Genomic DNA, 26332 nt, shown 5'->3' with positions numbered 1-26332 from the left:
AACTTGGATAAGTGGGCCAGTCATGAGAATATCAAGCAGTGCACGCACACACACACACACACACACACACACACATATACACACACGCACACGCACACGCACACGCACACACACATACACGTTTGCAGTACTTGTGAGGACCGTCATGGACTTAAAAGCCCTGAAAACCGTTTTAGTTATTTCACGATGTAGATTTCCGTATTTGTGTTTATATTTATGTCTGTGATCCTCTCGCTGGTTTTACGTTTTTTGTTGGAACAAGCTGATGTCACAGTCTCCTGTGCACCAATGAGGATTCAGTATTAATTAAGTGGATATTCAGAAACCTCTGGGTCACGTAACGGTGACTACGTTCATATTTCATGCACACAAACGGAGCGGCTCATGAGTACGCAGCTATCGTAAAAGAAATATGCAGCACACACTTACCATCCAGAACTCTGTCTAGATGTTGGGACTGGTTCTGAGACTGATCTTTGTGTTCGGTACAGATGGAGCAGGAACAGGAGCAGTCTGAGGCACAGTCGCAGTCATTCTGATGGAAAACAGGACAAGAACACCTTTAACAGTTTAAAGAATCCTGCCTGGAAACTGAAACGTGAACATCTCCTTGTGTGCGTCTTGCAGAGATAACGTACATTGTAGCTGCGTCTTACCTCCTTCTTCTTGAGATCCTTCATCCGGCGTACAAGTGTCAAATAGAAACCGACTCCAAAACAGTTCTTGAGGAAGAGGGGGGATCCACTACAGTGGAGTTGTCCTTTGGAGATGATGGCGATGCGGTCACTCAGCAGGTCGGCTTCGTCCATGTGATGAGTAGACAGGATGACTGTCCGGCCTGCAAAAGGGTCAAACTTTCAATAAAGTACTTTTCATCGACATGTCATTGGAATCAGAGGATGAGAAAAAAGTATATCACAACTTTAAAGTGCCTTTGCCAACAGATTATTGATTTTGTGACTGCAATGTTTGCTTCTGTTGTAGCAGTGTAGCTGAATTTTTCCGTTTGATCAGTTCACTACTTAATTCAAGTGCCTCAGGAGAGCTTTAAAGCTGTGAAGGATTTGGTTTCGTTCGTCAGTGTAGCAGTAGAAAAAAGGTGGACCGTCGGGGTGAGATGTGTACTGTTGGGGGTACAATGTGGATCTAAAGGGGTACCCTAACCCTAACCCTAACCCTGTTGGGCTGAAATATGGAGTCTAATTGGTTGAATGAGACATTTCTACCTGCTCTGTATTTCAGTAGGAGGTCCCAAATGGATCTTCTGGAATAGGGGTCCACTCCCGACGTTGGTTCGTCCAGGATCACGACTTTCGACCCTCCAGCAAACGCCATGGCGACTGACAGTTTCCTCTGCATGCCGCCTGTAGAGTGTGAGAGAGGCAACTGTTCAGAGCAGAAACAATGATGGAGGAATGAATGAAATTCTCTCTCGCTCTCTTTCACAAACACTTAGAAACATCAGTCCACCTGAGAGGTTCTGAGCCTCGTCGTCCCTCTTTTGAGGCAGCCCGAGGTCCACCAGCATGTCCTCGACCTCCCGCTCCGCGTCCTCCTGAGTGCGGCCCTTCAGCAGTGAGTAGAACAGGATGTGCTCTGCCACTGTGAGACTGGGTTTTGACAGTTTGTTTTAAAAAGTGATTCAGTATCTTGCATTCAGCAACTTCTATCGACCACAAAGTGTGAATAATAATACATGTGCATTGATTTTAACAAAGTCTGTTCCTTACTTTATTACAACAACACACAAAACTTGCTAAAGAAGTCTACTGGGGACAAACTAAAACCATTAGATGTGGACACACACACACACACACACACACACAAGTCCTGTCTGCATCATCTGTAATGTAACTCACTGTTTGAAGAGGATGTTGTGCTGAGGGCACATCCCCATGGAGGAGCGGATGGTGTCCATGTCAGTCCGAATGTCACTTCCATTAACGTAGGCTGTGCCAGATGTAGGAGGGAACAGGCCAGTCAGGATGGACCTGGAGAGAGCAGGAGCACATAAAACACAGATTGCATGACATGAGCATTGCCAACTTTGTGCTATAGGATCTTCAGGAGATCCCTTTGCAAGTTTTTAGACTTTGTAAGTGAAACTCAGTTTACATAGTGGTGGTTTTTCCAGCCCCGTTGTGCCCCAAGAAGGATGTGATCTGGCCTTCGTAAAAGTTGATGTTGAGACAGTTGACAGCTGGACGAGAACTTCCATCGAACACCATCACCAGGTCCTGAATCTGCACCCCCATCACCAGGCCCAATGGGTCGGGCTCAAAGAACATCTGACCTGCACAGAAAAACATGAAAACATGTTTGAATCTATGAGTATTTCATTATCTATCATCTCATATTATCTATCCATCATTGTGTCTATCTATATGTCTGTCTGTGTCTGTCTGTCTATGTGTCTGTCTGTGTCTGTCTGTCTATGTGTCTGTCTGTCTGTCTGTCTGTCTGTCTATGTGTCTGTCTGTCTTTCTGTCTGTCTGTGTGTCTGTCTGTCTGTCTTTCTATCTATGTGTCTGTCTGTCTGTCTATGTGTCTGTCTGTCTGTCTGTCTGTCTGTCTGTCTGTCTATGTGTCTGTCTGTGTCTGTCTGTCTGTCTGTCTGTCTGTCTATGTGTCTGTCTGTCTGTCTATCTATGTGTCTGTCTGTGTCTGTCTGTCTGTCTGTCTGTCTGTCTATGTGTCTGTCTGTCTGTCTGTCTATGTGTCTGTCTGTCTGTCTGTCTGTCTGTCTGTCTGTCTGTCGTCTGTCTGTCTTGTCTGTCTGTCTGTCTGTCTGTCTGTCTGTCTGTCTATGTTCTGTCTGTCTGTCTGTCTATGTGTCTGTCTGTCTATGTGTCTGTCTATCTATGTGTCTGTCTGTCTTTCTATCTGTCTGTCTATGTGTTTGTCTGTCTGTCTATCTATGTGTCTGTCTGTCTATCTATGTGTCTGTCTGTCTGTCTATGTGTCTGTCTATGTGTCTGTCTGTCTATGTGTCTGTCTATCTATGTGTCTGTCTGTCTGTCTTTCTATCTATCTATCTGTCTGTCTGTCTATGTGTCTGTCTGTCTATGTGTCTGTCTGTCTGTCTATGTGTCTGTCTGTCTGTCTGTCTGTCTATGTGTCTGTCTGTCTGTCTCTCTATGTGTCTGTCTGTCTGTCTATGTGTCTGTCTGTCTGTCTGTCTGTCTGTGTGTCTGTCTGTCTGTCTTTCTATCTATGTGTCTGTCTGTCTGTCTATGTGTCTGTCTATCTATGTGTCTATCTGTCTATGTGTTTGTCTGTCTGTCTATCTATGTGTCTGTCTGTCTATCTATGTGTCTGTCTGTCTATCTATGTGTCTGTCTGTCTGTCTGTCTGTCTATGTGTCTGTCTGTCTTTCTATCTGTCTGTCTATCTATGTGTCTGTCTGTCTATCTATGTGTCTGTCTGTCTATCTATGTGTCTGTCTGTCTGTCTATGTGTCTGTCTATCTGTCTGTCTGTCTGTCTGTCTGTCTGTCTGTCTGTCTGTCTGTCTATGTGTCTGTCTGTCTGTCTGTCTGTCTGTCTGTCTGTCTGTCTGTCTGTCTGTCTGTCTGTCTGTCTGACATCAACCTTGCAGTCTCACTAATAACAACACTTCCCACTTTCTCTTCTTAATCATCATCAGTTTAGAAAAACACACCTATTCTTTATTTCCTCTCTATTATTTCTCTGTCTCTGTGCCGTTCCCTTTCAGTCTTGTACGTCCAGGTGTGGTGTGTTCCCCTTCCTGTCCACCAGATGTCCTCAGTGTGTTCCCTACATGTAGGTGTCACTGTCCTGTCAGTCCTTCTTACACTGACTGCCTTCAGCTCTGTGTCTGTGTCCTCACCTTCCGTCCCTGAGTCCGGACACTCCTCCTCCACCTGGTTTTGAGTTTCCTCTTGTCGCTTCAGCAGCTCCCTCTCTCTCTCCTGTTTATCCCTCTTACTCTGGTGCTTACAAGCTTTCCTTATGCCTGAACCATTACATGTGTACGTCACCGGCGAGGCCCTGCTCTCGACGTCCTGCTCCACGTGGTCTGGCTCCAGTTTCCCAGGATCTGAAGTACACGGATCGCAGAGCAATTTCCTGGTTAGGATGTGTTTGATAAAGTTTTCTCTAGCACCACATAACCAGGGGAGATGTTGTGCACTCTGTATGAGATTTGGTCTAGAGCAGCAGTTACAAGTGGATTTGTAATAAGATGACTTGAGTGCATCCTACTAAACTATCTCCTTCCAAGATGCTGACTCGTTTCCTTCTCGGGGAGTTCTGGAGGAGGCAAGGGAGAAAATCTATCCTGTGGGCGTCCCGACTCAATACAAACCTTATATTGACCTTTCCAATACAACCACAAGCTTCCAGGGGGAATTAGAAGCTTTACCGGGAAGCAATTATTCTCAAACAAAGGCAGGAGTTCACTTCTCAGCTTTCACTTGTAAAACTGGGCGACAGACCTCCAGTCACAGGGCTGCTCCTCACTTACGAGGCATGTAAGAGATTCTAAAGTCACACTAACCTTCATAAGCCATTTCTGTGTGTGAGGTTGCAGCTAGTTGCCAGTATGAGGACTGGAATGGGAAGTAGAATGGTCGACCGATGCCGTACTGTCCTGTGAAGGAGAAAGTTCATATAATCCTCAGCATGATAAACTTGTGGTACCTATAAATATACAGTAAATCCTTCATGTATGTTAGCAGCCCGACCTGGGAAGACGTTATCCAGATACCAGGCCAGGACGGCGTAAAGGACAGAATCAAAAACCATCATGAGGATGGAGGTGAGGAAGGAGTAGGTGTCTTTCTCCAACGGGCTGGTCATGATGTTGTCCCACTGCAGACCCAAACCCTGCTCCTCATACCGCGACAGGTACTCTGTCCCGAAGCCAAAGGCCACTGGAGACAACAAGCTCTAGAGAAACAGGGGGACACAAGGATATATACTTGATTCACTGACAAGTGAAAACACCTTCAAATGTACATAATTCAGTTACAGCAGCAAGAGAAGACACTTTTGATGAAAGTTTGTTTCATCATGATGTATGACCTTGGATTTCATACTCACTACACTTGCAGAATGCTTGTGCTTAAACTGTATCTATGTGTTTTATCCGTATTTATGCAACACGCACGCAAAAAGAAGAAGGAAAAAAAAGACATACAGCAGCCATTTTCATGTTGGTGGTGATGCGGTCCTGCCAGGCAAAGCAGAGGACATGCGGCAGATAGAGGGTGAAGTAGATGATGCCGCTGCAGGCGGCCGCCAGGTTGGCCTTGTTGAAGAACACGCTCATCAGGAAACACTGCATGATCGTGGCGACGGTGAAAGTCAGCAGGAAAAAGAAGACAAGGACGGGGTTGCTGTAATTTAGCACCTTTCCACCCTGAGAGGAAAGAACATTTACAGAGTGGGATTATATTCAGGAGATCTTCATGTATACATCAAACCACTGCTCAAACGCCCAGTGCAACCATCAGCTGCATGTGTAAAACATTTCTCCTTCTACATAGAGCTTTTTTAACCCATCCACAAGAGGGCACCATTGGATGCTACAAAACATTAACCCAGCAATGTTAACGTGACCATACTTTCTCCAGAAACAATGGCTTCCTTCTTTCACCTTCTCTGTGCTGTTCTCGTACCATGATAATGGAGGTGAGCAGCGCAGTGCTTGCAGTCATCATGACGAAGCTGTCGATGAAACACGTGTACCAAATGACTCCGTTGTCGACCCCCATGGTTTTGAGAGTCTCCTTAAGGCGCAGCTCCTTCTCCAGCACAATGCTCTTCACAGTCATGGACACAGAGTAGATCCAGGCCAGCACCATGAACATGGGGAAGCAGCGGTTCAGTGTGATCATGAAGCTGGAGGAGAGGAGAGGAGTGAAGAGGGAGAGGAAGAAGAGTAAATACATGTCTCTGAAACCTCAAACTTAAAGCCACTTTGTGTAGGATTTGAACATGTTAGACTTAATAAAGAAATAGTGCTTTTAACTTGTGTTAACAATAACACACTTGTTTGTCTGGCTGCACTGATGTGTCCTGACACTCAAATCCCATTACATGCACGATCAATCGACCTACACATCGGTCAATCAATAAAGGTATCGATAAATGATCACATGCACAGCTAATCACACAGAAAAGTGCACACACGTGCATGAATATTTTCAATATTTACAAATCAATATATACATTATAAAGAGTGCACATCTGGTGGCCCTTCAGTGTGGAGGATAGAACATTTGTACTTGTGGTCAGGTAAATCTAAATCCTTGATGAAGTGTATTTATATAAAAGGTTATATTATTTAAATAAACCAGCTGTTAGTAAGACAGTGTGCAGGATTCATTTACTTTAATGTATCCATGTTAAAAGTGTTCATGGAGACAAAGCATTGACCATGTGGACGATCAGCTGTTACATGAAGTCACCGGTTTACTCACAGGTCGTCTACGTAGCAGGGATATGGCATCTGCTGCACGTAGACCCCGAGCGGCCAGTCCTTTCCTGTGTGAAGCTTGAGGATGCCGTGTTCGATCATGTCCTGCAGGTAGGCAAAGCCTCCCCAGATGTACCTCAGGTCCTCCATGGTGTCCGCTCTGGGGCCGGGGTCCCAGTACCTGAGAGGAGGACACAGAGAGGGAATGACAGCTGGTGGCTTTCAGTGGGTTAAAATGTGGCCACAAGATCGTTCATCACATCCCAGCATTTTTTGTTGGCACACACACACACACACACACACACACACACACACACACACACACACACACACACACACACACACACACACACACACACACACACACACACACACACACACACACAGCTCTTACTTAAGCGGATAAGTACAAGGCCCTTCAACAATCTGATTATTCAATTGTTTAGAGGCAGGACTCACGCTGAGGCTGTTATAGCCTGTTGGTGTGCAGTAAACAGCTAAAACATTCTGTTCACCCCGGGGAGATGAAAGGAAAATGCACGTGGGAATCTCACATGGGAGGATGAAAGGGCAGGTATCGAGTTAATACGGAACCACAAAGAGACTTTGGAAAACACATTGAGGCCAGCTGGAGAGGTTTCTCTTTTCCTCTTTTGAGGAATGTGACAAATCCATATAAATCTGCCCATTAATACGGCAGTAACAACATGAAGAAAATGAAGGAATGGTAGGTTGTCAGGGTGATTTGGATGTCTAAACGTGACTGGATTTGGATCCTACTTAACCCCTGTGGGAAAGCAAACCAGCTGCAACACCGTTGGTAATAACATGTTTATTCCCCCTTCTAGCTTCATCGTGGACATATACAGTGGTTCTTAATGAGTCAAACGTGGACACTTGGCTTCATCGTTACGGGTCACAAGCAAAACTGTACAGTCTTCGTAACGAACCCCCCACCACACAACTGCTACTGACCTGTCTTTGATCTTGTTGGTGCGCTCCACGGCGTCGATGTCCATGCGGATCTTGTACTTGACATGCGGGGGTACGCTTTTGGTCCAGGGATACATGTCCATGAAGACCACGCCGGCCCAAAACTTGCTCTCCTCGAGCAGGTACAAGGCCTGGAGGGTCATCTGGGACTCGTCCGTGTACGCCACAAACTTATCCAGATTGATGCACTGTGATCAGAGGGGAACAGAGTGTCGGGGGTTTGATGTCGGGAAGACGTTGACTGTCAGATAGAATGTTCTCCCAGATGTTGTTTGAGCCAAGAGCGATGATCTAAACAAAGATTATGCTCTATATGTGTGTGTGTGTGTGTGTGTGTGTGTGTGTGTGTGTGTGTGTGTGTGTGCTTAAAGACCTCTCATGCTTGCGTTGCTTCACACGTTTGGAAAAACCCATTTTATTGACTGCTTTCTGGCGTCATTGACTGTCGAATCCTCTCTGCTTATATACACACTACACAGCTCTACCCGTCACTTAGCATTGCCAAGAATATATATTCATATCAAATTAATCTTTACATTTTACACACTATGTTAATGTTGTGTAAACTAAATACTGACTGAAAGAAAGGTTTTGTTCATATTACACAAACTAGGGCATTAGTTGAATGAAGGAGTATAATTTGGGGTCTCGCAGTAATGATACCCTGACCTTTTGATAACGTTGTGTGTAGGTCTGTGAACTTCCATTGGCTCCTCACAGAACCATCTTTCACTGAGGCGATCTGGTGACATGGGAAAATCTGAGCTACTACATTCATTCTGCATCGACACACACATGCACACACGCACACAGACACATGCACTCATACATGCACACGTGTATCTAAACACACTTGAGCACAACTGCTCCACACACACACACACACACACACACACACACACACACACTCTCTCTCTCTCTCTCTATGAAACATGCGTAATTGCCATGTGAAACTATTACCCTACACACACACACACACACACACACACACACGCTGCTCTCTAACCCCCCCACCCCTGTGTACACCGTGTCTAATGTCTCCATTCACAATACTGTACAATACCCTGAGAGCGCTCAAAGGAAGAGGAGAGACCACTTCCTATTCATCTTTACGGAGCTATAGATTCACAGCACAATAATGTTCACTCAGAGATGGGCTGAGACCCTCACTGATACACATGTTCCAATAGGATTTCAGTGTGAGAAACATCCCCCTGATGGAGCGAGAGGACCTAATGCTAACTGCGGCAGTTACCCTATGGCCCAATGCTAGCTGACAGCTATGTCTAATTGGCTAAACCGCCTGGGTTTGTTTGTGGGGCGCTGAAGGGTCTCGATGCTTAAATTGGAGACAAAGGGCAGATTGAGATGCCCGCGCTGATAGGGTCTCCCCTGCACCCTTTAAATCAGCCCAGAGAGGAGAGAGGGAAGTCGTGAAGGATGGATGGAGTGATTTGCCCTCTTTCATTTCGCAGGCACAGGGGTCTGTTCCAATGCGGGGCCATACACTCAAACAGCATTGAGCTCATGGGGGGGTGGGGGTGACTCACTCCCATCTACTCTCCACTTTATCACTGGCTCCACAATGAGAGCAAAGGAGGGGGGTGACAGCAGGCTTGTTCTCCCCACCTTTCAGCCTACCGGACGGAAGAGTGTCTCTATAGCCGTGCTAAGTGGCCTGCTCTGTTTCAAAGGGGCCTGGCTGCAATCTCCTGGGAGCAGACCTGGAAGACTGATGCACCTGTCTGCAGAGCTGAGACTTCCTCAGTCCTGGGAATGTGCAACATTTGGAAAACACTGACTGGGGGCAAAGAAGAAACTAGAATTTGAAGTCCATGTCAAGTCGCAGTTTACGTCAAAGTATGTCCAATAGGGTTTTGTGATGTCACGGTGACCTTTGATCACCACATTCTGATCGGTTCATCCCTGAGTCCAAGTTCCTCAAAGCGTTCCCGAGGTATCTCATCCACGAGGATGGGACGTACGGACAACCTGAATCTGGCATAGACAGACGGACAGACTCGTGTTTCTTACCTCTCCGTACTTGTTGAACATGCGTATGAGCTGGTCGGTGAGGTTAAAAACGTTCCTCCAGTCAAAGTCGGGCATGTCCGTCTCCCTGTTCTCCTCTGGACCGTTGTAAAGGAAGTTCAGAACGTGCTTGGTGTTGAATTCAGTGTCCTGCAGGCTGTTGTCCATGAAGTCCCTCACTGTAGGGTTTCCCAGGGTGTCCTGCAGCGATTGACACAAAGGGTTAGAGTTACTGCTTGTAATGCGGACACATTACATATTTATCTTTCAGGAACTTGTGGCTCGAATTTGACTTGAATCGATCTCAATGATTGTTTGTTTATGCCCCTGTTTACTATTGTATGCTTCTTACACTGGTAATGTTGTAAGTACGACCTATTCTACTATTGTACTCCTTTGTATTTACGCATAAAACTACATTTCAATTACTTATGAATACTGCATCTGTGTGTGTGTGTGTGTGTGTGTGTGTGTGTGTGTGTGTGTGTGTGTGTGTGTGTATTATTCCTACTCTGATCATGTTCATCTGTACGCTGGTGTCGAAGAAAGCCCAGAGCTGAGGTCCCAACTCCTCCCAGGCCTTGGCTATATTCTGCAACCTCTCCAATTCCTCGAATGTCGTGTTGGCCTGCAACACACACACACACACGCACACGCACACGCACACGCACACGCACACGCACACACACACACACACACACAGTGTCAGAGAGTTACCAGCGCTGAGATCTGTCCTTTTCAAACAGCATACTGTAGGTAATAATAATAATAATAATAATAATAATAATAATAATAATAATAATAATAATAATAATCAAGTGGACAGTCACAGTAACTCATTTATTTTTCGCTAAACTCTCATTAACAAAACTCCTCTTGAAATTGAGACGTGTTTCGTGTGAGTATTGTTTATTTCTCCCCTCCTCTTCCCTTCCCTTCACTGCAGTAGATTGCCTGCCCCCCCACCCCCCCTCCCTATCCCTCCGCCCACCTCTGCTTCGGCAGTCAGCTCATTCCTGAGAAGGGTGGGGGTTTGGACGCATTAAAAACAGAGACGTGGAGTGGTGAAAGAGATGGAGAAGGAAGGAGAAAGTGAGTAGAGAGACAGAGAGGCAGGAGGAGAGAGGTGAGGGGTTGGGCGGGAGGTGGTCTCTCTTACGCTCTTTAATATCTTGTGGACGGCAGGGGAGTCGGGGGTGTAAAGGATCTTTCCCATCAGCAGGGGCTTCACTGAATTCCACACGATTTTTGTGATAGGGTTGGACTCCAGGGTCTCCATCAGCTCGTTGCAGGACGGAGCTGACGGTGGAAGAATTGCAAAAACAGGGAGATTATGAAAACAAATGATAGAAAAAGATATTGCACTTTCTTATATCCTCTACACATTAAGTTATTGAGTCAGTGAGTCCAACATTTCTAAATATGTTGACCTGAAACAATTGATTAAACACTAATTATTCAGGTTTTAAACATAAAATGCTAAAAGCATAAACAATTTAAATATTCAAAGAGGATCAGTATGCAAATGTTTCTGATGGTTGTTGTTGGGGATTATTGTTCTTCAATGCACAACAGAAAAAAAGAAAAAAACAATCTGCTCAGAGTTGGAAAACAAATTAAATGAACAAACAAACAAAAATAATTTATTCAATATTTGCATTTAATACCTTTATCTTTCCCTTGTTGGAGTTTAGCACTAAAGTTTCCAACGTTGTACTTTTATTTTGTGTCATTAAAGTTGACCTTTTATTTGCGTAATTAACTAAATAATCAATTAATGGATGTCGGTGTACAGCTGAAAACAAAAGAAAAAATGATATGAGATATGAGATACACATATAAATGTGTCTGTATCTGGTGTTAAAGGGAAAGTACATACATTTCCTGAATTATTATATATTATAAATGACACCGTCTGTGTATATAATGCTTGTATTAGTAAATAAAACGACACTACACACACTACATACTATAAAGACCATTACAGTCCAACGCCTCTTCACTTACTGGCAGAGTCGTCGTAGACATAGTTGCGGTACTTGGTGCCATTGACCCCCAGAAACACCTTGTAGTTGTTGTCCTCGTACCAGTTGAAGGACAGGACCCTGGAGCCGCCCCCCTCCGGGTATCCACAGAAGAGGCTCGACACGCTGGACATCACCTGGGAGAACGTGGGGGGACCCCCGCTTTGAAACAGAGAGGAAACCACCTTCAGGAGATCCTGAGAGCTCTCCCGCTCCATCAGCTGTAAGAGTCACAGGATGAAAGAGATCGTCTCAGTGGTCAACGTACCTGTTGATGTTTTAATACCTACATTAGATCCATAACAACTGTTCCTGTATTAACGAATCAGGGCTGAAATGCAAAGACTCGACCTCCTCACAAGGAGGGTGCAAAGCTAACTCTGATGTGATGAACAGGACTGGCAGTCTGCTAGCAGCTCTGTGCTCAAATATCCTCATTAACGTTGAACACAAACCAGATTTGAGGCTAATAGATAAGTTATTTGGTAATAATCCAGAAATATTGGACAAAAGCAAAATGGGTCTCGAGGAAAGCAAAGGATCAAGTCATGAAGATTCCTCCTCTGAGGACCCTGAATGTGTATTTGGCATCCCTAAAGCTGCACCGCTAGCATGGCTAAAGAAGCATGATGAGACACAGAGAGGACTTTACTGTCTGTTCTGTAGTTTACAAAAAGCATCCGATCACATCAATACTTGTCTTTTTTTTAAATAGTTGCTGGTGTGTGAAGTTATACAGAACTGTTACTGTAGAAAGAAAGAATATAAATACAGTATTTAAAATATCCTCTTATTTAAATGTTCTTTCACTAACTGTGTGGTAACACCAGGTGCTTCCAAACTTACAATTACAATCCATTTACTTTGATTTGACCCCAGTCTGATACACACACACACACCCTCAGAGGCACCCGGACTAGTTATATATATATATATATATATATATAATATAAATATTAAATATCGTCCGATCTCCAACAGGACGAATGAACGGTGAGAATTTGCTATTAAGTGTAAATAATTAGCTTTGAGCTATTTGACCTTTTGCCAGATAAGGAGCTACACGGCAGGTTTATTTATGTCCTCCATATTCATTGGCACTGTGTGAACAGCGTAACATAAACGATCACTAGGAAACAATAGTTTGGAAGATAAGCAGACATGTTGAACGGACGCCTCTCCTCACATGACGAGGACAGTCTGAGGCTGGACTAAATATCCTCCTATTGATGGAACACAAATAGCTTCATTCGAGTGCATTTCTCCATGCATGTATCATTTCCTTCCTAAAGAAATGGCGAGGAGGGTGCCAATAATTTGGAGTTTTATGTGTGAGAGTTTTTTGCTGGTTAATCCAAAAACATATAATCAGAAAATAATGAAATTAACCTAAAAATGTCCTCAAAGCTTCAGACGATCTCATCGGGGATCGCATTTTAGGTTGAGTTGAGGTCTTCCAGGAATAACAGCATAGCTCTATAATCCCCGTACACTTTTAAATGTAGAGAATATTACGACACTGATCATTAATCTGCTCATTCAGAGGTCAGTGATGAAAGAGACCGACACTCAAAGCTTACGTGGGAATACACACATGCATACACACACGCTGCACCCCTGATTTATTTCACTCTCTCCCTTTTCCTCCTTTTTATTGTATTTATTATTATACACACACACACACACACACACACACACACACACACACACACACACACACACACACACACACACACACACACACACACACACACACACCACACTAAATTGAAAGGAAGGAGAGGTGGGTAATGAGAGCATTTGGCTCGCCTTTCTGTCACCACGGTGATACGAAGGTCCCACCTACAGGATGTGTCACCTCAAAGGAATGTCTCGCTCTCCCTCGATCCCCGACCCCACCACCCCCACTCCCACTCCCACCATTCTCTCTCTCTCTCTCTCTCTCTCTCTCTCTTTCTCCCACACCCTGCCTTTTAGGTAAAGATGGGACACACCACCCCCTGGGACATACAGTGAACGTGCCGAAACACACAACACAATCCCAGTCAGTCTGTGTGTGTGTGTGTGTGTGTGTGTGTGTGTGTGTGTGTGTGTGTGTGTGTGTGTGTGTGTGTGTGTGTGTGTGTGTGTGTGTGTGTAACTATCCCAATTGGTAGAGATAGTGTTAATAAATGCACATCCCAAGATCAGTGAAGAGAATGAGCGTACAGTATGTAGTGCACTTGATTCTGATCTGTATACGTATTAAATGAATTGTGTTAAAGTGTTAAAAAGGGATAAAGACACATGAACAACTATTATGAAAATGTCACGTGACACACAATTTGCATGTGCATGCACACACACAATTATGCATGGATATATACATGAATGCACATACACACACACCCTCACACACACCCTCACACACATATCAAGTGAGCCTACAAAGACATGCATGTGCGGTTCACATGTAGGTTGTTAACACACACATGCACACCAGCCCACATTGTTGAGCCCATCACTCAGCCTCTTCTGGGAACGATTCTCAAACTGGGAGCAGCGGAAGAGGCGAGTTTCCTGCAGGACTAAAAATACTGGTGCCTCTGATCCTGCAGGACTGACGAGGAGGAGAAGAAGAGAGGAAGGATTGATGGACTTTGGAGCACTTACAACTTGGATCTTCTCCGAGGTCGTCTTAAGAACCCGACCCCAGTAGTGCAGGTCAATCCCCTTGGAGCTGCTGTCCATAACCTGAGGCATCTGGGGAAACAAAGTCATAAGATGCAACAATTAAGGAAACAATATTCATACAGTGTTGAGATGAATAGAGATAAAAATAACAAGTTTAACACAATAGACCCTTTTGTAGCAGAACCATCGCTGCTGTGATGAAGTCGTGTCCCGTGAGGACCTGAGACAGATACACACATTCATATCCAACAAGGACACAGTGAAGCAGCACCCCTAAAGTACTTCAGACTGAGTACTTCCAAGAACTGTTTGTTACTAAGAGGAAACAACTTGCAGTCCAACCAACGACCTCCTCGTCAAAACCAGATCCCAACATGCATTTGGCCTTCCTTTTCTTTTGTAACGCACTTTGGGACTCGTGTGTATTTATGAAGGAAATTAAGCGGTTTCAAACTTGAACTCTTATCAGTTTTGTCGATATGAAAACATGCTGCTTCCCCCCCCCCCCCTGAACCTCCTTCGATGACCTCATCTTGAGAAACCATTAGCAGCACAGCGTTAGAAAAGGCCCGGTCAGAGCAGAATACTGAGGGCTACGGAAACCACGAATGCAAAGACAAACACGCACATGGGATATCCTTCCTGTCGCATTCCTCGCGCTTGCATTTCAATGAACGAAGGAAAGAGGGAGGCGGGGGGGGGGGGAGAGAGAAAGCGAGGGGAATAGGAAAGGGAGGGTGCTGAGAGGTGGAGAAGGGAGTCAGCAGCGTAAGACGTTGTTACAGGGCAGAGATCAGTGTGGTAATGGGCTTTGTAGAGCTAATGGGTTAAATACAAGGATCCCCACTAAGATGCTCCTGTAGTAAACACTCGCTCTCTCGGTAAGTGAGTCACTGAATCAGATATGGGGGGGGGGGAAAAGGTTTACTCTGATACGATCCATTACCCCAAACTATGTCATTGAGGTACATTGAGTGTCGAGTTACATCCAGTATTTTACACTTCATTTGCATTCAAATAAATCTTTTTTTAAACGTTTGAATAGTGCTGACTAATTAAAGTGTAAAGTAAATAATTATTCTGCCCAGGTTAGAACAGTGTGAAGTGGGCGGGGCTCAGGTGATTCTGTGCACCAATCAGAGCGGAGCAACTTCTGAATCAGAATCTGATGCCAGTTGGTGGGTTATTGCTCACTGTCAGTCAAATCTGATCAAACCAAACCTACACAGAAGCCGATGAAGCAGTTTTTGAGTGTTAAACCCAGATTTTACTTTGTTGTTGCTTATTTAGTGATGGATATTTAATATTAGAGTTTTCAGGAGCTTTACGTCATATCATTTATCAAAGTACAGCACTGTTTTGGAGAAATACTGTGCAATAATATTTTTAAATACCTTGTGGCGCAAGTTCTTTTCCATTCGCTTACACCGCAGTGATTTTTGCATTCTTACAATATGAAATATTTTATATGATATTTAATATCATATCGGCTTTCGACCCTGAGGAGGATACGCAGGTATAGATAATAGATGGATGTATGTATGTTTTCTATTCTATTTAAAATAAGGAAAAAAAGATGCAAGGGAAAACAAATAAAATAAATAAGAGAGTGACGTACTACATACGCTAAAAATAAATATGCTAAAATATTACCATTCTTACATCCATCAAGGCCGTACCTCTTTTATGTTACTCCTACAACTGCATTCAACCTTTAATGCTCTTTGATTATAGATCTCATGCCCAAACATCTTCTCAAATATTCAGATTCCTAATCTTTGTGATGTCCTCAAGAAAGAGGTTAAAACAACACCGCAAGCCTGCCACGCTCTTACTGTTTCAGTGCGGCTGTCTCGCAACCAGATAACCAGGTATGCTCTTTAGACTGGCACCTGTTGGTAATGTATTTATACGGGGACGGAGCAACACGTCTTACAGAATACCTCACATGCTGTACGTGGGGTCGAGCTAAGCCCATTAGAGAAACAGGCCAAGAGGGATAATGCCATAACCCTGAGCCAGTCACCTGACTCACTCAGGCTGACTCACAAAGAAGAAAGTGGAGAGTGACAAGTTTACATATAGCACCGTTTGTTGATGTATAAAATAAGCTGAGATAAATCTATTTCTATTTCACGAGTACATTCAAATAAATAGCTAATTAAAAATGGATTTTTTTCCTTTGATTAAAAAAGGAGGATCTGTGGTGCCCCCCTGTTCACTCCGCTCCTCTATGTTTCCTGTGCAAACAATTTCAAACAGCGGCCATGATTTATTCCAAGCCTCAAAGTAAAGCCAGTGAGCGAGCAGGCCTGGCAGAGTGGAGTCCCGGCTTCACCAGCAGCTCCACGTCGAACAATGAGCCATCTGACATCACGCCACAATTCACAACAGAAACTCACCCTGGATGGAAAAACTAATCTGTCTTCCTCCTCCATTATCAACTTTCCTTTCTACATGCGTCGCATGTTAAAGGGCAGGTTCATCGAGGTTTTTAATACTGTATTTATCCGTCCATCTTCATTCTCTCTGCAAATATTCCACAGTACATTTGCCTGGTGTAGCTTAAACAATATGATGTGTGTCCTTGAAGGATAAGTCTGGTGAGTTTTCAGGTTTTTCTTCAAGAAATCCCATTAAAGCAAAACCAAGAATATACAGTATCTTATTGCACTGTGCCATGGAGCTCAATTGTTGTCCAAAAAAATATTAAAAAGACATCAGTGAGCCACGCTGTTGCACCGGGTGACAACTTCATTCATTACTATGAACACACACACACATTTTGACTCAATTCCAAATGTTCCTGCTGCCAGAAATACCAGCTAGTGCATCCAATATGTATCAATTCACCCCGGAAAACAATTATACTCCTGTTAAAATCCTGTTTTCTAAATCTACAGTGCCCTTCTTCAGGAGGAACAAACGGCGTCGGAGCTGAGTGCTACAGAGAATGTCGGGAAATCCGAAAGTATTGAGAGACGGACTAACACGTCGCTAACTCGGCCTTCGGAGGATCTGTCATTGGAGAGGATGGGATGTATGGAACAACGTCCACTTTCCAACAGGAGGCAATAAAGGTCATCAGAAATACAGGACGACATGGGAACATTTGAGAAACGCGGACTTTTATAATATGAATATTCACCAGTTGGAAGATTTTGAAGAAGTCCAGATTAGCATAGAGGATGTCCTCTATCCTCTGCAGCCTCTGCTGGCTGAGGGCACACATGGCGTTGCGGACCCCGTGGAGCCCCAGGCGACTGGGGAAGATGATGAAGCGCTCCAGCAGGGCCTGGCTGCAGGCGATGTCCTTCAGCTGCAGGTCTGGGATACCAAACGCAAACTGAGGAATAAGAAAAGAGGTTGGGTTTATTGTGGGATATGCACAGAACTCCTAATGTTGATTATAAACTAGAAACATGTCAGTCCTTCTATTTGTCTTTATTTAATAAGCCAAGATGATTTGATATCCGTCCAAGCTTCAACTTCTCCCTCTCATCGCTCCAAACCTGTTCGAGTCGTATTTCTGCATTGACGAGTTGGTAGACGACGGACTCAGAGAGGCCGGCGTTTCGCAAAAGGAAGGCCGTGAAAACCTCGTCATCCTTCAGAATATCATCTATCTTCAGCCCACGGCCTAGAAGAAACATCAAGAGCAGAGATGGGGAAAGGTTAGAAGCGCTAAAAACAATATTAAGCCGACCGGCTTTGGACCAACAGAGGAAATGATTCACAGCAAGACAGATTGCCAGGGACTTTCAGGATCTTTCAGGGGAGAGTCCAGCAAGAGGATATGTGCTTAACGCATATCTCTGCCAAAATGTTCAGTCAATTTGAACTGAAGTAATATAAAGAATAACATTCAGGCCCGGTCATGAACAATCCTGTGCGTATGAATGACCACGATAACGTGAATAACACCACTCTTCTGGATACATCTTTGTGTTGTGCTTATATAATATGATAAGTGGTTATCCAGTTAATACAAATGTATAAAGTTCACATCCAGCAGTTGGAAATCCAACATCTGACATCTCAAATGATGGTGAACGATTACTGCCAATGCAAACTCATTTAGTAAAATGGCACATCAAAAAAATGAGAAATTGAAAGTGAGAAGTGAGGAGGTGCCATGACGAACACAAGAAACCAAACAGCAACGAAGAGCGGTTGTGTTGAAGACTAAACAAAGTGTAGCGTTTGTTCCCCGTCAGGTTAGGAGTTTATTATAAACTGGAAAGTAAATAAAACTTTTTAAAAGACAAATCCAGCTTTGGTTTGATGTCTTGGTCAGAGAGCTATAATCAAAGATGGCCGACTTCTGTCAACAGTCTTTTAAAGGCAGGAAGTGTGGGGAAGGAGAGTAAGGGGAATAGCATGCAGCAAGCACGCCGGCCAGCCACGATTCGACCTGGAGACTTGAGTAATTTGCGCCCATGTGGTGCGCTGCCCTAACAACTCGGCTCTCTGGTCGCCCACAGTGAAGAGGAGGTGCTGCGGCGTGAACCATTCATCACGTTTTCGCATTACCTAACACCATAGACGGGTTGTTGCGTAACGTTTCCATGAAGTTTGAGAAGGACGATATTTCATGCCAAAGACGGCCGAGCTGCTGGACCTCCGTCTCTTCGAGCAGAAGCTCCTGGACATCAACGTAGAACCTTGCCAATCTAGAACAATCCAAACATGTATTGTATACAATGTTATACTGCATTCATACAACCATATCATCTGTAATCAGCACTGAAGCAAACGTGTAAATCAGTGTGCGGTGGAGGTTTACAGGGTTATAGGGCTGTGATGAGGCTTACACTGAGTTGTTGTAGTTTGAGACAACGCCTGGAGACTCTCCTCTGGTTGGATACCTGAAGCAGGGGTTGTTGACGTTGCAGAAGATTCCCTGGATCCAGGGCAGAATCCCTGCTGACGGCATGGCCTTGTTCGGGAAATGACCTGAAGAAACGCACAACACAGTTACGGGCGTGCGAGGGCTTGCAAAGGGATTTTTAGAAGAGTTGCCTAAAGCTTGTAACATGTGTTATTCTCTTCAGCAGTGGCACATTAGTATTGACTTTTGTACTTAATTTGTACTGAGATAAAAAAAAAAATACTAAGGCTGCTTGTCAATGAAGAGTTTGGTCTTACATTCATGTTGCTGGTACAGCGGATTGGCCTTCCTCAGCCACACCAACCCAATGAATAACAACACCGGCCAACAGATTTCAACCAGGAAGCGAACCTACACAGTAAAGTGGGAGTTATGAACAGAAAGAATAAGGCAGAAACAGCCATGAAACAAATCCTCATCATGTTGAGTGTTTGTCAGAGAAAGCTGAAGTTTCTGGTGTTATTTTATTAGATTTCTGAACATTTCTTCCAAAGGTTTCGTCCGACCCACGTCGCATAAATGAAATACCTTCTGCCTCTTGCGGAGGGTCCAGTTTTTCCACAGTAACAGGCGGATCTGAGAGCCTGTCTTCATTGCTCTGCAGCTTCACCCCTGGAAGGGGTCATCAGACTGTGACGAACCTGCACGTACACAACTCCATCAGTGACCACACAGAGGTTCACTTCTCACAAAGACATTGGACCCTGGACCCTGGACTACAGACTCGGGCTTATATTAAAATATATTTTACTCTTCATGGTCGACCATGTTTGTTTTTGATGAAAAATGGCACATCTACTGCTACAGATCAATCCTCTGATCTATGGAAACATTATTTCCCCAAAGGAGAGACAATTATTATAATTTGTCTTGAAATGCTCCGACTTTTTTGACCCGACTCAAACTTGACGGTACGTGGCCTCAGCGTTAACTTGGATTTGTTTAAGGTGACGACAACCTTGGACAGACAAAAGCATACCACTCAAAGCACTTGGAAAACATACACCCACTGAAGTGCTGCTGACAACACCACCTCCTTAAGGTTTGCTGTGTAGGCATGTTGCTTAAAAGGAGGAGATTACTCTACAGGAAAAACAAAAAGTTTGTTTCACATTATCGAATTATTCAAATGTGTAGTTCCAACAGCGTTATTAACAACATATAAGCATGATGAGATTAACAAATGCAACGTGTAGCCGCTCTATCACACGGACAGATTCCAAAAAGACACATTCTATTTTGAGCTGAGAAAAAAAAAGCAAAATTGAAATGCCAATCACATACACAGGTTATGTTCAGAGGAGCTCAGAGAATGTCGGACATGAGTAATTTGTTCAGAGTGACATGTCCAATAGATTACCGCAGACTGGCAGGCTGAGGATGCGGGGACACAAATACTTGTCTGGAAAAACAAGAGGACAAAGACTGTGAGACTAAAACAGGACAATGAAGGCTCCCACATCATGTCTCACTTCTCTGATATCACCTCGTTGCTCAAACAATAATGACACATGACAGGACTTCCTTGCACAGAAACGTGTGGACATTTTCTGGCATTGCAAAACTGCTGCATGTTAAAGTAACGGATGTGGAAAAAGACACTTTTAACTGCATCGACCAGGATTTCTATTTTTTACACCATTACATTAAGTTAGAATCCAGGCAATGCAAAAACAGTAATTACCAATCACAAAGCAGCTTTTACATGATCTTACAGCACATGCTATTGTGTCAAACAAAAGACCAAAGCAGGTCCTTACCTCTTATGGAATGATATAAAAGTCGTACGACATCTAGAGAAACAGGTTCACAAACCAGCTGAAGTAGTGGCAAACATTAAGTAAGGTGAAATAGCTCTGTCTCCTAGCTGCCCACTCTCTCTCTCTCTCTCTCTCTCTCTCTCTCTCTCTCTCTCCCTCTCTTCTGCCTGCAGGTCAGCAGCACTCCTAATCTGATTGCTCTAATCTCCCAGCTCAACATGGGCAGGCAGAAAAAAGACAACAGTCATCCATTTTGAAGCAGAATTAGGGGTATATCTGCTGGAGGAGAGGAGGGTTAGAGAGAAAGACTGCCCTGTGGGGGAGAGGGGTTACAGGATTGATCACAACAGGAGCCAAAAGGGTTTTTTGAAATGTCCACGAGCAAGAGTCACCTGCACGCTTCTTCCCTCTGCAAGAAAGTCCTTCAGCTGCACAACTAACACATAAATCAGAGTTTTGACGTAGTGACATGAGAGATTCCAAACTCAGAGATAAGATGTCTTTGTGCCGTACATGTCTGCAATGACTCGCTCCTTTGAGCAGCTCGTCGAGGTGTAGCAGGCGACATGGGTGATTAGATTGGAAGAATTTGAAGGCTTGACAGTTTGACAATAAAAGCACTTGAACCCGCCGTGAATTGTGTGCACAACAGACGAGCTTAACCTGAACCTGAGGTAAATTCAAGGCTTAACTCTCCACAGAGCTCGGTGTAAGCATGTCACACAACTCCAATTTGTCTCTCGGATTTGTAAAACACAAGAAGAAGAAATTAGGGCTGGGCGATATGGAGAAAATCCAATATCAGAATATTCTTTACAGATTTTTGATAAATAATCATCAGTGATGTGGATATAATGACTATGGCAAAATCACAGTTCAGAAAATGACATCGATTTACTGCGACGCATCCGTTAAAACCAGGAAAAGACGACACTTTTGGCACAATAGGCCATCCAAAATCATAGACGTTATCTAGTCTCATGTCAGGATGTCGATTTAATATCGATATATTGCCCAGCCCTAGAAATACACAATAGGATGCATTACAGGTTGTATAAATATACAAAACAAAGTACATTTATGTCCACAGGGCTACACCAAAGCTAATCCAGTTACAGGTATAACCACGGTTCTCTGAGACACTGAACACACATTGGAAAAGAGGGGAAACAATAAGTTGATTAGTCGATGAGCAGGCAATTAATGGCAGATCATTTGATGCTTTTCTCTTCAAAAGGGTTAGGGTTAGGGTTAACCCTAACCCTAACCCTAATAATACATCACATTCAGAAAATGTGACAAATGTTCTGTCATTTCATGATAGAAAATGTATCACATTGAGAAATGAATAGATAATGAAAATATTAAGCAGCTGCAGCCTTAGATGTGCCTTTTTCTCCACTTTCTCCAACACAGCCACGAGTTTGATTGCAAACATGTATGAAATACAAAAAAGCAATTAAAAAAAAAAAAAGGGACAGAGTGATTTGTTCAGTTGGCATAAATAACACATACAAGTAAAACTACTTATAACCTGAGTCTCTGAACAATAATCTAAAAAGAAAAACTCAATTGGAACAGATGTAACAGTTTCAACTACATTTTTAATTTGCAGTCATTTTCTTTCTGTATAGTCACAATAATGCGATGAGACAAAACGACTGTGACAATCATGCAGTATGTATGAATGAATATAAAAAACGTAAACAGATACATAACGTTTACATACTGAGAAAAGATGTACCAATCACAGGCATCAAAGGACAAAGAAAAAAGAAAAAGTTGAATTCTTCTGAATTAAAAACCTCATGTTAAAAATACTTCCATCCGTTTCTTATGGAATAAAAATTAAGCAATCTTTAACATTGAAAAGGCACATTAGAATTTGAACCTGCATTAAGTGCATTGTGTGATTACAATAAAATACAATTTCATATCAATTTACATGAACGGAAAGGTTCAAGTCAAACAAGGAAAATGATAAGACTTACAATTCTTTATAGGCAGATGTTCATTTGTGGTTGGCAAATCTTCTTTGACGTAAAATAGGATAATTCATGCATTTGTTATTTAAAAACATGACACTAAACATTCAATGTTGGCATCACTTATTAGTATTTATTTGTTTTGAATGCTTGAGCGACCAACCACTATTGACATTTTGAGTTGAACATGTAAAATACAATATATTAGTACTTATAACACTTTCATGGTTTATTTTCACAGGCCTACATTTTCTCCCCCTCTCCAGCTTGTATTATAAAACATGTTTTTTTTTCCCAGTATACACTATGGCACAGATACATTAATATTTACACATATAATATGTTGTTGGTTTTTTTGGCGTCAGACAAAATGGGCCTCTCTGTGTTCGAGCTCCTGCATCCGTCGAGGTCGCAGTCTTTGGTAGACGGGTTTATTGTCACTGGGGCTGAGGTCGTCGGGGCTGCTGGGGGGTGGGGACTGTGGGGGCGAAAGGCTAGCAGAGGTCGAGCCCCCGGGGTCAATGGCGCTGTCGGCAGAGTCCTGTGTCTGGAGCCGTGTCAGTGGGGGGCTTGCAAGGGCAGGGGACGGGGTGACTACCTGGGCAGGGTTGGAGGGGGCGAGCGATGCGCTGGTGGCGGTGGTGACAGTTGTAGTCCAGTTTGGAAGCATGCTAGCTCTGCTGTTAACAGAAACGGGCGGCTTGTAGAAGGTTCCGGGAGGAGGCTGCAGAGTTCTCGGCGCCCTGAGCGTTAGTGGAAGGTTTGCTGAGCTGCTGGACTCACCGACTGAGTTATCGGAGTCTTTTTCCCTTTTAGAAGTCCAGCCAGCCTTGGCTGACACCGTGTAAGGGTTGTTGGAGAATATGTTGCTCGCACTACTTGTGGAAGGCACCACGGAGGCAGCGGTTACTGCCGGGCCAACAGTGACGGGCATCGTCGCCTTCACAGGTTGTACTCCAGAGCTGGCGGATGGCAGGTTGGCCACAATCATAGCAGTCCTGGGCGTGACATCATAGTGCTTGTACTTCCTGTCCCACGTTCTCCTCTGCATCGTCTGTGTGTCAATGAAAGGAGTGATGTAGTAGGTGCTAACCCTCGATGAGACACTTTGGCGAGCCTTTTCTGGCTCTGGTATCTCCTGTATAGATTCAGAGACGCGGCCCCGCTCAGCAGAGATTGCGTCGACTTTAACAGCAGTGTTGCGGTAATTCCTGTCGCTGATCTGGGCGGGGTTGGGCAGGCGTTCTAGCGGCATGCTGATGGGTCGAGACACATGTGTGTTGCGCTGGGTACGCAGCTGGATCGTTGGTGCCACAGCGGTGGTGGAGGGGCCGGTGGTGCTGGGACGGCCAAACACTAAGGTCGACCTCAGCACATCTCCTTCACTGGATGTCTGGATCCCGTTGAGTCTGTCCAGCGCCGAGTCCTCCGTTCTGTCTGTTCCTGGCTGGACCTCCTGAACCTCATTCATGATGTGTGAGGATGGGATTACTGAGGAGTATCTTTTGTACACTTTGGCACTCTGGAGGGACATAAACAAGAATTAGATTACAATTGTTGAATCACATATGAATGACACTTTGCTTTAACAATGTAAATGTAAATCATTTCATATTTCTTTTTTTAAAAGTACTCAACCGATTTAGCCTTCATGATGGACAGTTTGATAAATGAAGAATAATCAAACTCGATGCAGCAGAACCAAAGATAACGTCTTTTTTATTCAACGCATTCTTCGTCGTCCTTCCACTAATTCATTGCCGAACTACTTTGATTATCAATTTATCGTTCAAGAAAGTTGTCAGGCAATATTGATATTTCCTGCTTTCTCTGTTTTATATGGTATGAAACTGAATATATTTGGGTTTTGGACGAAGAAAACAAGAATTAATCTACAAAATAATTGCCAAATTAAATCGATAATTAAAGTAATTGTTAGTTGCAGCCCTGGTGCCTACATTACCTACAATGATACTCGATCTGGGTGTGTTATGCTAGTAGCGGCTAATGTAGCCTCGAACAGAGAGGAGGAGCTACAGGTCTGGTAAACACTTATTTCCAAATCCACACCCCCAGAATAGTTTTTCAAATAATTTTTAAACCCGTCTTCTGCCCCAAACAACGCTGACTCATGTGACACTTGCACCCGTAGAACTGTTGAGCCACAAAAACCTGATATGAGAGCAGCATTAGTCGCAGCCTTAAATCCCTCCTCACCTCTTTGATGTCCATCAGGGAGGTGGAGTGTCTGCTAAGCCGCTGCACCTTCTCTTGGGGAGTGAGTCTGGGGGAAGCCTGGCCAGTGGTGGCGATGTCGGAGCCGGACAGAAGCGACGCGTCAAACACCGTTTGGAAGTGTCGCACCAGCAGCTCCACCATCAGGGCCTGGTAGGGGTAGTCTACCAGGGAGGACAGGGACACCTCAGCGTCTGACTGTCGGGGCTTGACCAGTGTGGGGCCGTAGATAATGCCCAGGTTACTCGCCGTCATCTTGTTCTCCTCCGCCTGCTCGGTCACTCTGTGGTGTAAAGAGTGATGATGACTTTAATTTAAAACGAGACGTATTTCAGGTATAGTTCAGGTGTTTTTTGTTGGGGGGGGGGGGGGGTTGTAAGAACAGAACATGATTCAGAATCACAGGACAGACGGACATTTTTTTATATTGGTGGTGGTGTCAGATTTGAAAACGGGACTGTGAAAAGAGGATGAGTTGTATGTACTTTGTGCCATTTCCTCTATGCTATAGGGAAGTCTCTGTTTCCCTTTGTGTCTTATGAGGAAGTGTGTGTGTATTCGTATTAGTGTCGAGAGCGGCAGACAGAAATCCTCACAATGGATCGTGTGTTTGTTCACCACCCTCACCTGTTGAGGTGAGCTATAAGGAAGCGCAGAGTCCTGTAGTTGGCTGTAGGCAGCTGGCGGAGAAGGTCTCTGATCTTGAAAATGACTCTGTTGAGCTGGATGCTCGCGCCCCCCTTCTCTCCTGAGCTCTGAGGCTTATCAGCCTCCTCCACGATCACTCTCTGGCACTCTTTGGCCAAGCCGATAATGTCGTTGTAGTATCGATACAGGATCAATGGCTCTGGTAACTGTGCACAGAAGGGGGGAAAGTGATGCGTTTGTGTCCTTGGCAGTGGGAACTCTACACTACGTGCCAAGTTTAAGCAGCATCCCTGACCAACTGCTTTGTTAAAATAACACATTTATAATAAAGAATTGAACAGTGCTACGTGCCACAATATCGAAGTTACCCACTAATATCCAATAACCGTCTAACTGTTTAGTAACGATGTTAGACGCACCTGTCTCAGGTAGAGCTTGAGGACGTTGCTGATGTCGTGAGGTGAGAGGTCCGACAGCTCAACCAAGTCCTTCCCGTTTTCAAACGCCTGGCAAAGCTTCTCGACACGCGATTTGGCGCCATTCACGCGATAAATCCCCTGTGAGGAAGAAACAGGTACGGGGACATGATCATCATCATAACTTAATGATATCTCAACAAGCACAACAATCCAAGATATCAAGAGACAAACA

At 44.1% G+C, this 26332-nt stretch overlaps 2 protein-coding genes across 4 annotated transcripts in view; both read right to left on the bottom strand.

Moving 5' to 3' along the window:
• abca4b (ATP-binding cassette, sub-family A (ABC1), member 4b) overlaps positions 1–20882 on the bottom strand; it is a 33732-nt gene extending 12850 nt beyond the window's left edge. The window contains exons 1-26 of the mRNA XM_029453072.1: positions 20814–20882; positions 20414–20455; positions 19582–19694; positions 19311–19404; positions 18977–19118; positions 18696–18835; positions 17675–17802; positions 17311–17508; positions 14142–14231; positions 11473–11710; positions 10625–10764; positions 9977–10093; positions 9469–9666; positions 7417–7622; positions 6446–6622; positions 5642–5864; positions 5161–5382; positions 4706–4910; positions 4519–4611; positions 3850–4059; positions 2116–2293; positions 1860–1991; positions 1471–1610; positions 1227–1364; positions 657–838; positions 430–535 (exon numbers count right to left, since the gene is read on the bottom strand). Coding sequence (XP_029308932.1) covers positions 430–535; positions 657–838; positions 1227–1364; positions 1471–1610; positions 1860–1991; positions 2116–2293; positions 3850–4059; positions 4519–4611; positions 4706–4910; positions 5161–5382; positions 5642–5864; positions 6446–6622; positions 7417–7622; positions 9469–9666; positions 9977–10093; positions 10625–10764; positions 11473–11710; positions 14142–14231; positions 17311–17508; positions 17675–17802; positions 18696–18835; positions 18977–19118; positions 19311–19404; positions 19582–19647 — 3763 coding nt within the window. The 5' untranslated portion in view covers positions 19648–19694; positions 20414–20455; positions 20814–20882. The remainder of the gene's footprint in view (positions 1–429; positions 536–656; positions 839–1226; positions 1365–1470; positions 1611–1859; positions 1992–2115; positions 2294–3849; positions 4060–4518; positions 4612–4705; positions 4911–5160; positions 5383–5641; positions 5865–6445; positions 6623–7416; positions 7623–9468; positions 9667–9976; positions 10094–10624; positions 10765–11472; positions 11711–14141; positions 14232–17310; positions 17509–17674; positions 17803–18695; positions 18836–18976; positions 19119–19310; positions 19405–19581; positions 19695–20413; positions 20456–20813) is intronic.
• A 1515-nt stretch (positions 20883–22397) lies between these two features.
• The window catches only part of LOC115022669 (rho GTPase-activating protein 29-like), a 30475-nt gene continuing 26540 nt past the window's right edge, over positions 22398–26332 (bottom strand). For all 3 annotated transcript variants that reach the window (XM_029453737.1, XM_029453739.1, XM_029453738.1), the window contains 4 exons: positions 26101–26238; positions 25661–25887; positions 25016–25316; positions 22398–24320 (listed from right to left, as the gene is read on the bottom strand). In XM_029453737.1, the coding sequence (XP_029309597.1) occupies positions 23160–24320; positions 25016–25316; positions 25661–25887; positions 26101–26238 (1827 nt within the window). In that variant the 3' untranslated portion in view covers positions 22398–23159. The remainder of the gene's footprint in view (positions 24321–25015; positions 25317–25660; positions 25888–26100; positions 26239–26332) is intronic.

The sequence above is a fragment of the Cottoperca gobio genome, chromosome 17 (genome assembly GCF_900634415.1).
Source record: "Cottoperca gobio chromosome 17, fCotGob3.1, whole genome shotgun sequence".
Lineage (NCBI taxonomy): Eukaryota > Metazoa > Chordata > Actinopteri > Perciformes > Bovichtidae > Cottoperca > Cottoperca gobio.
Note: the sequence above shows the minus strand (reverse complement) of the source record. Positions and strands in the feature narration are given on the sequence as shown.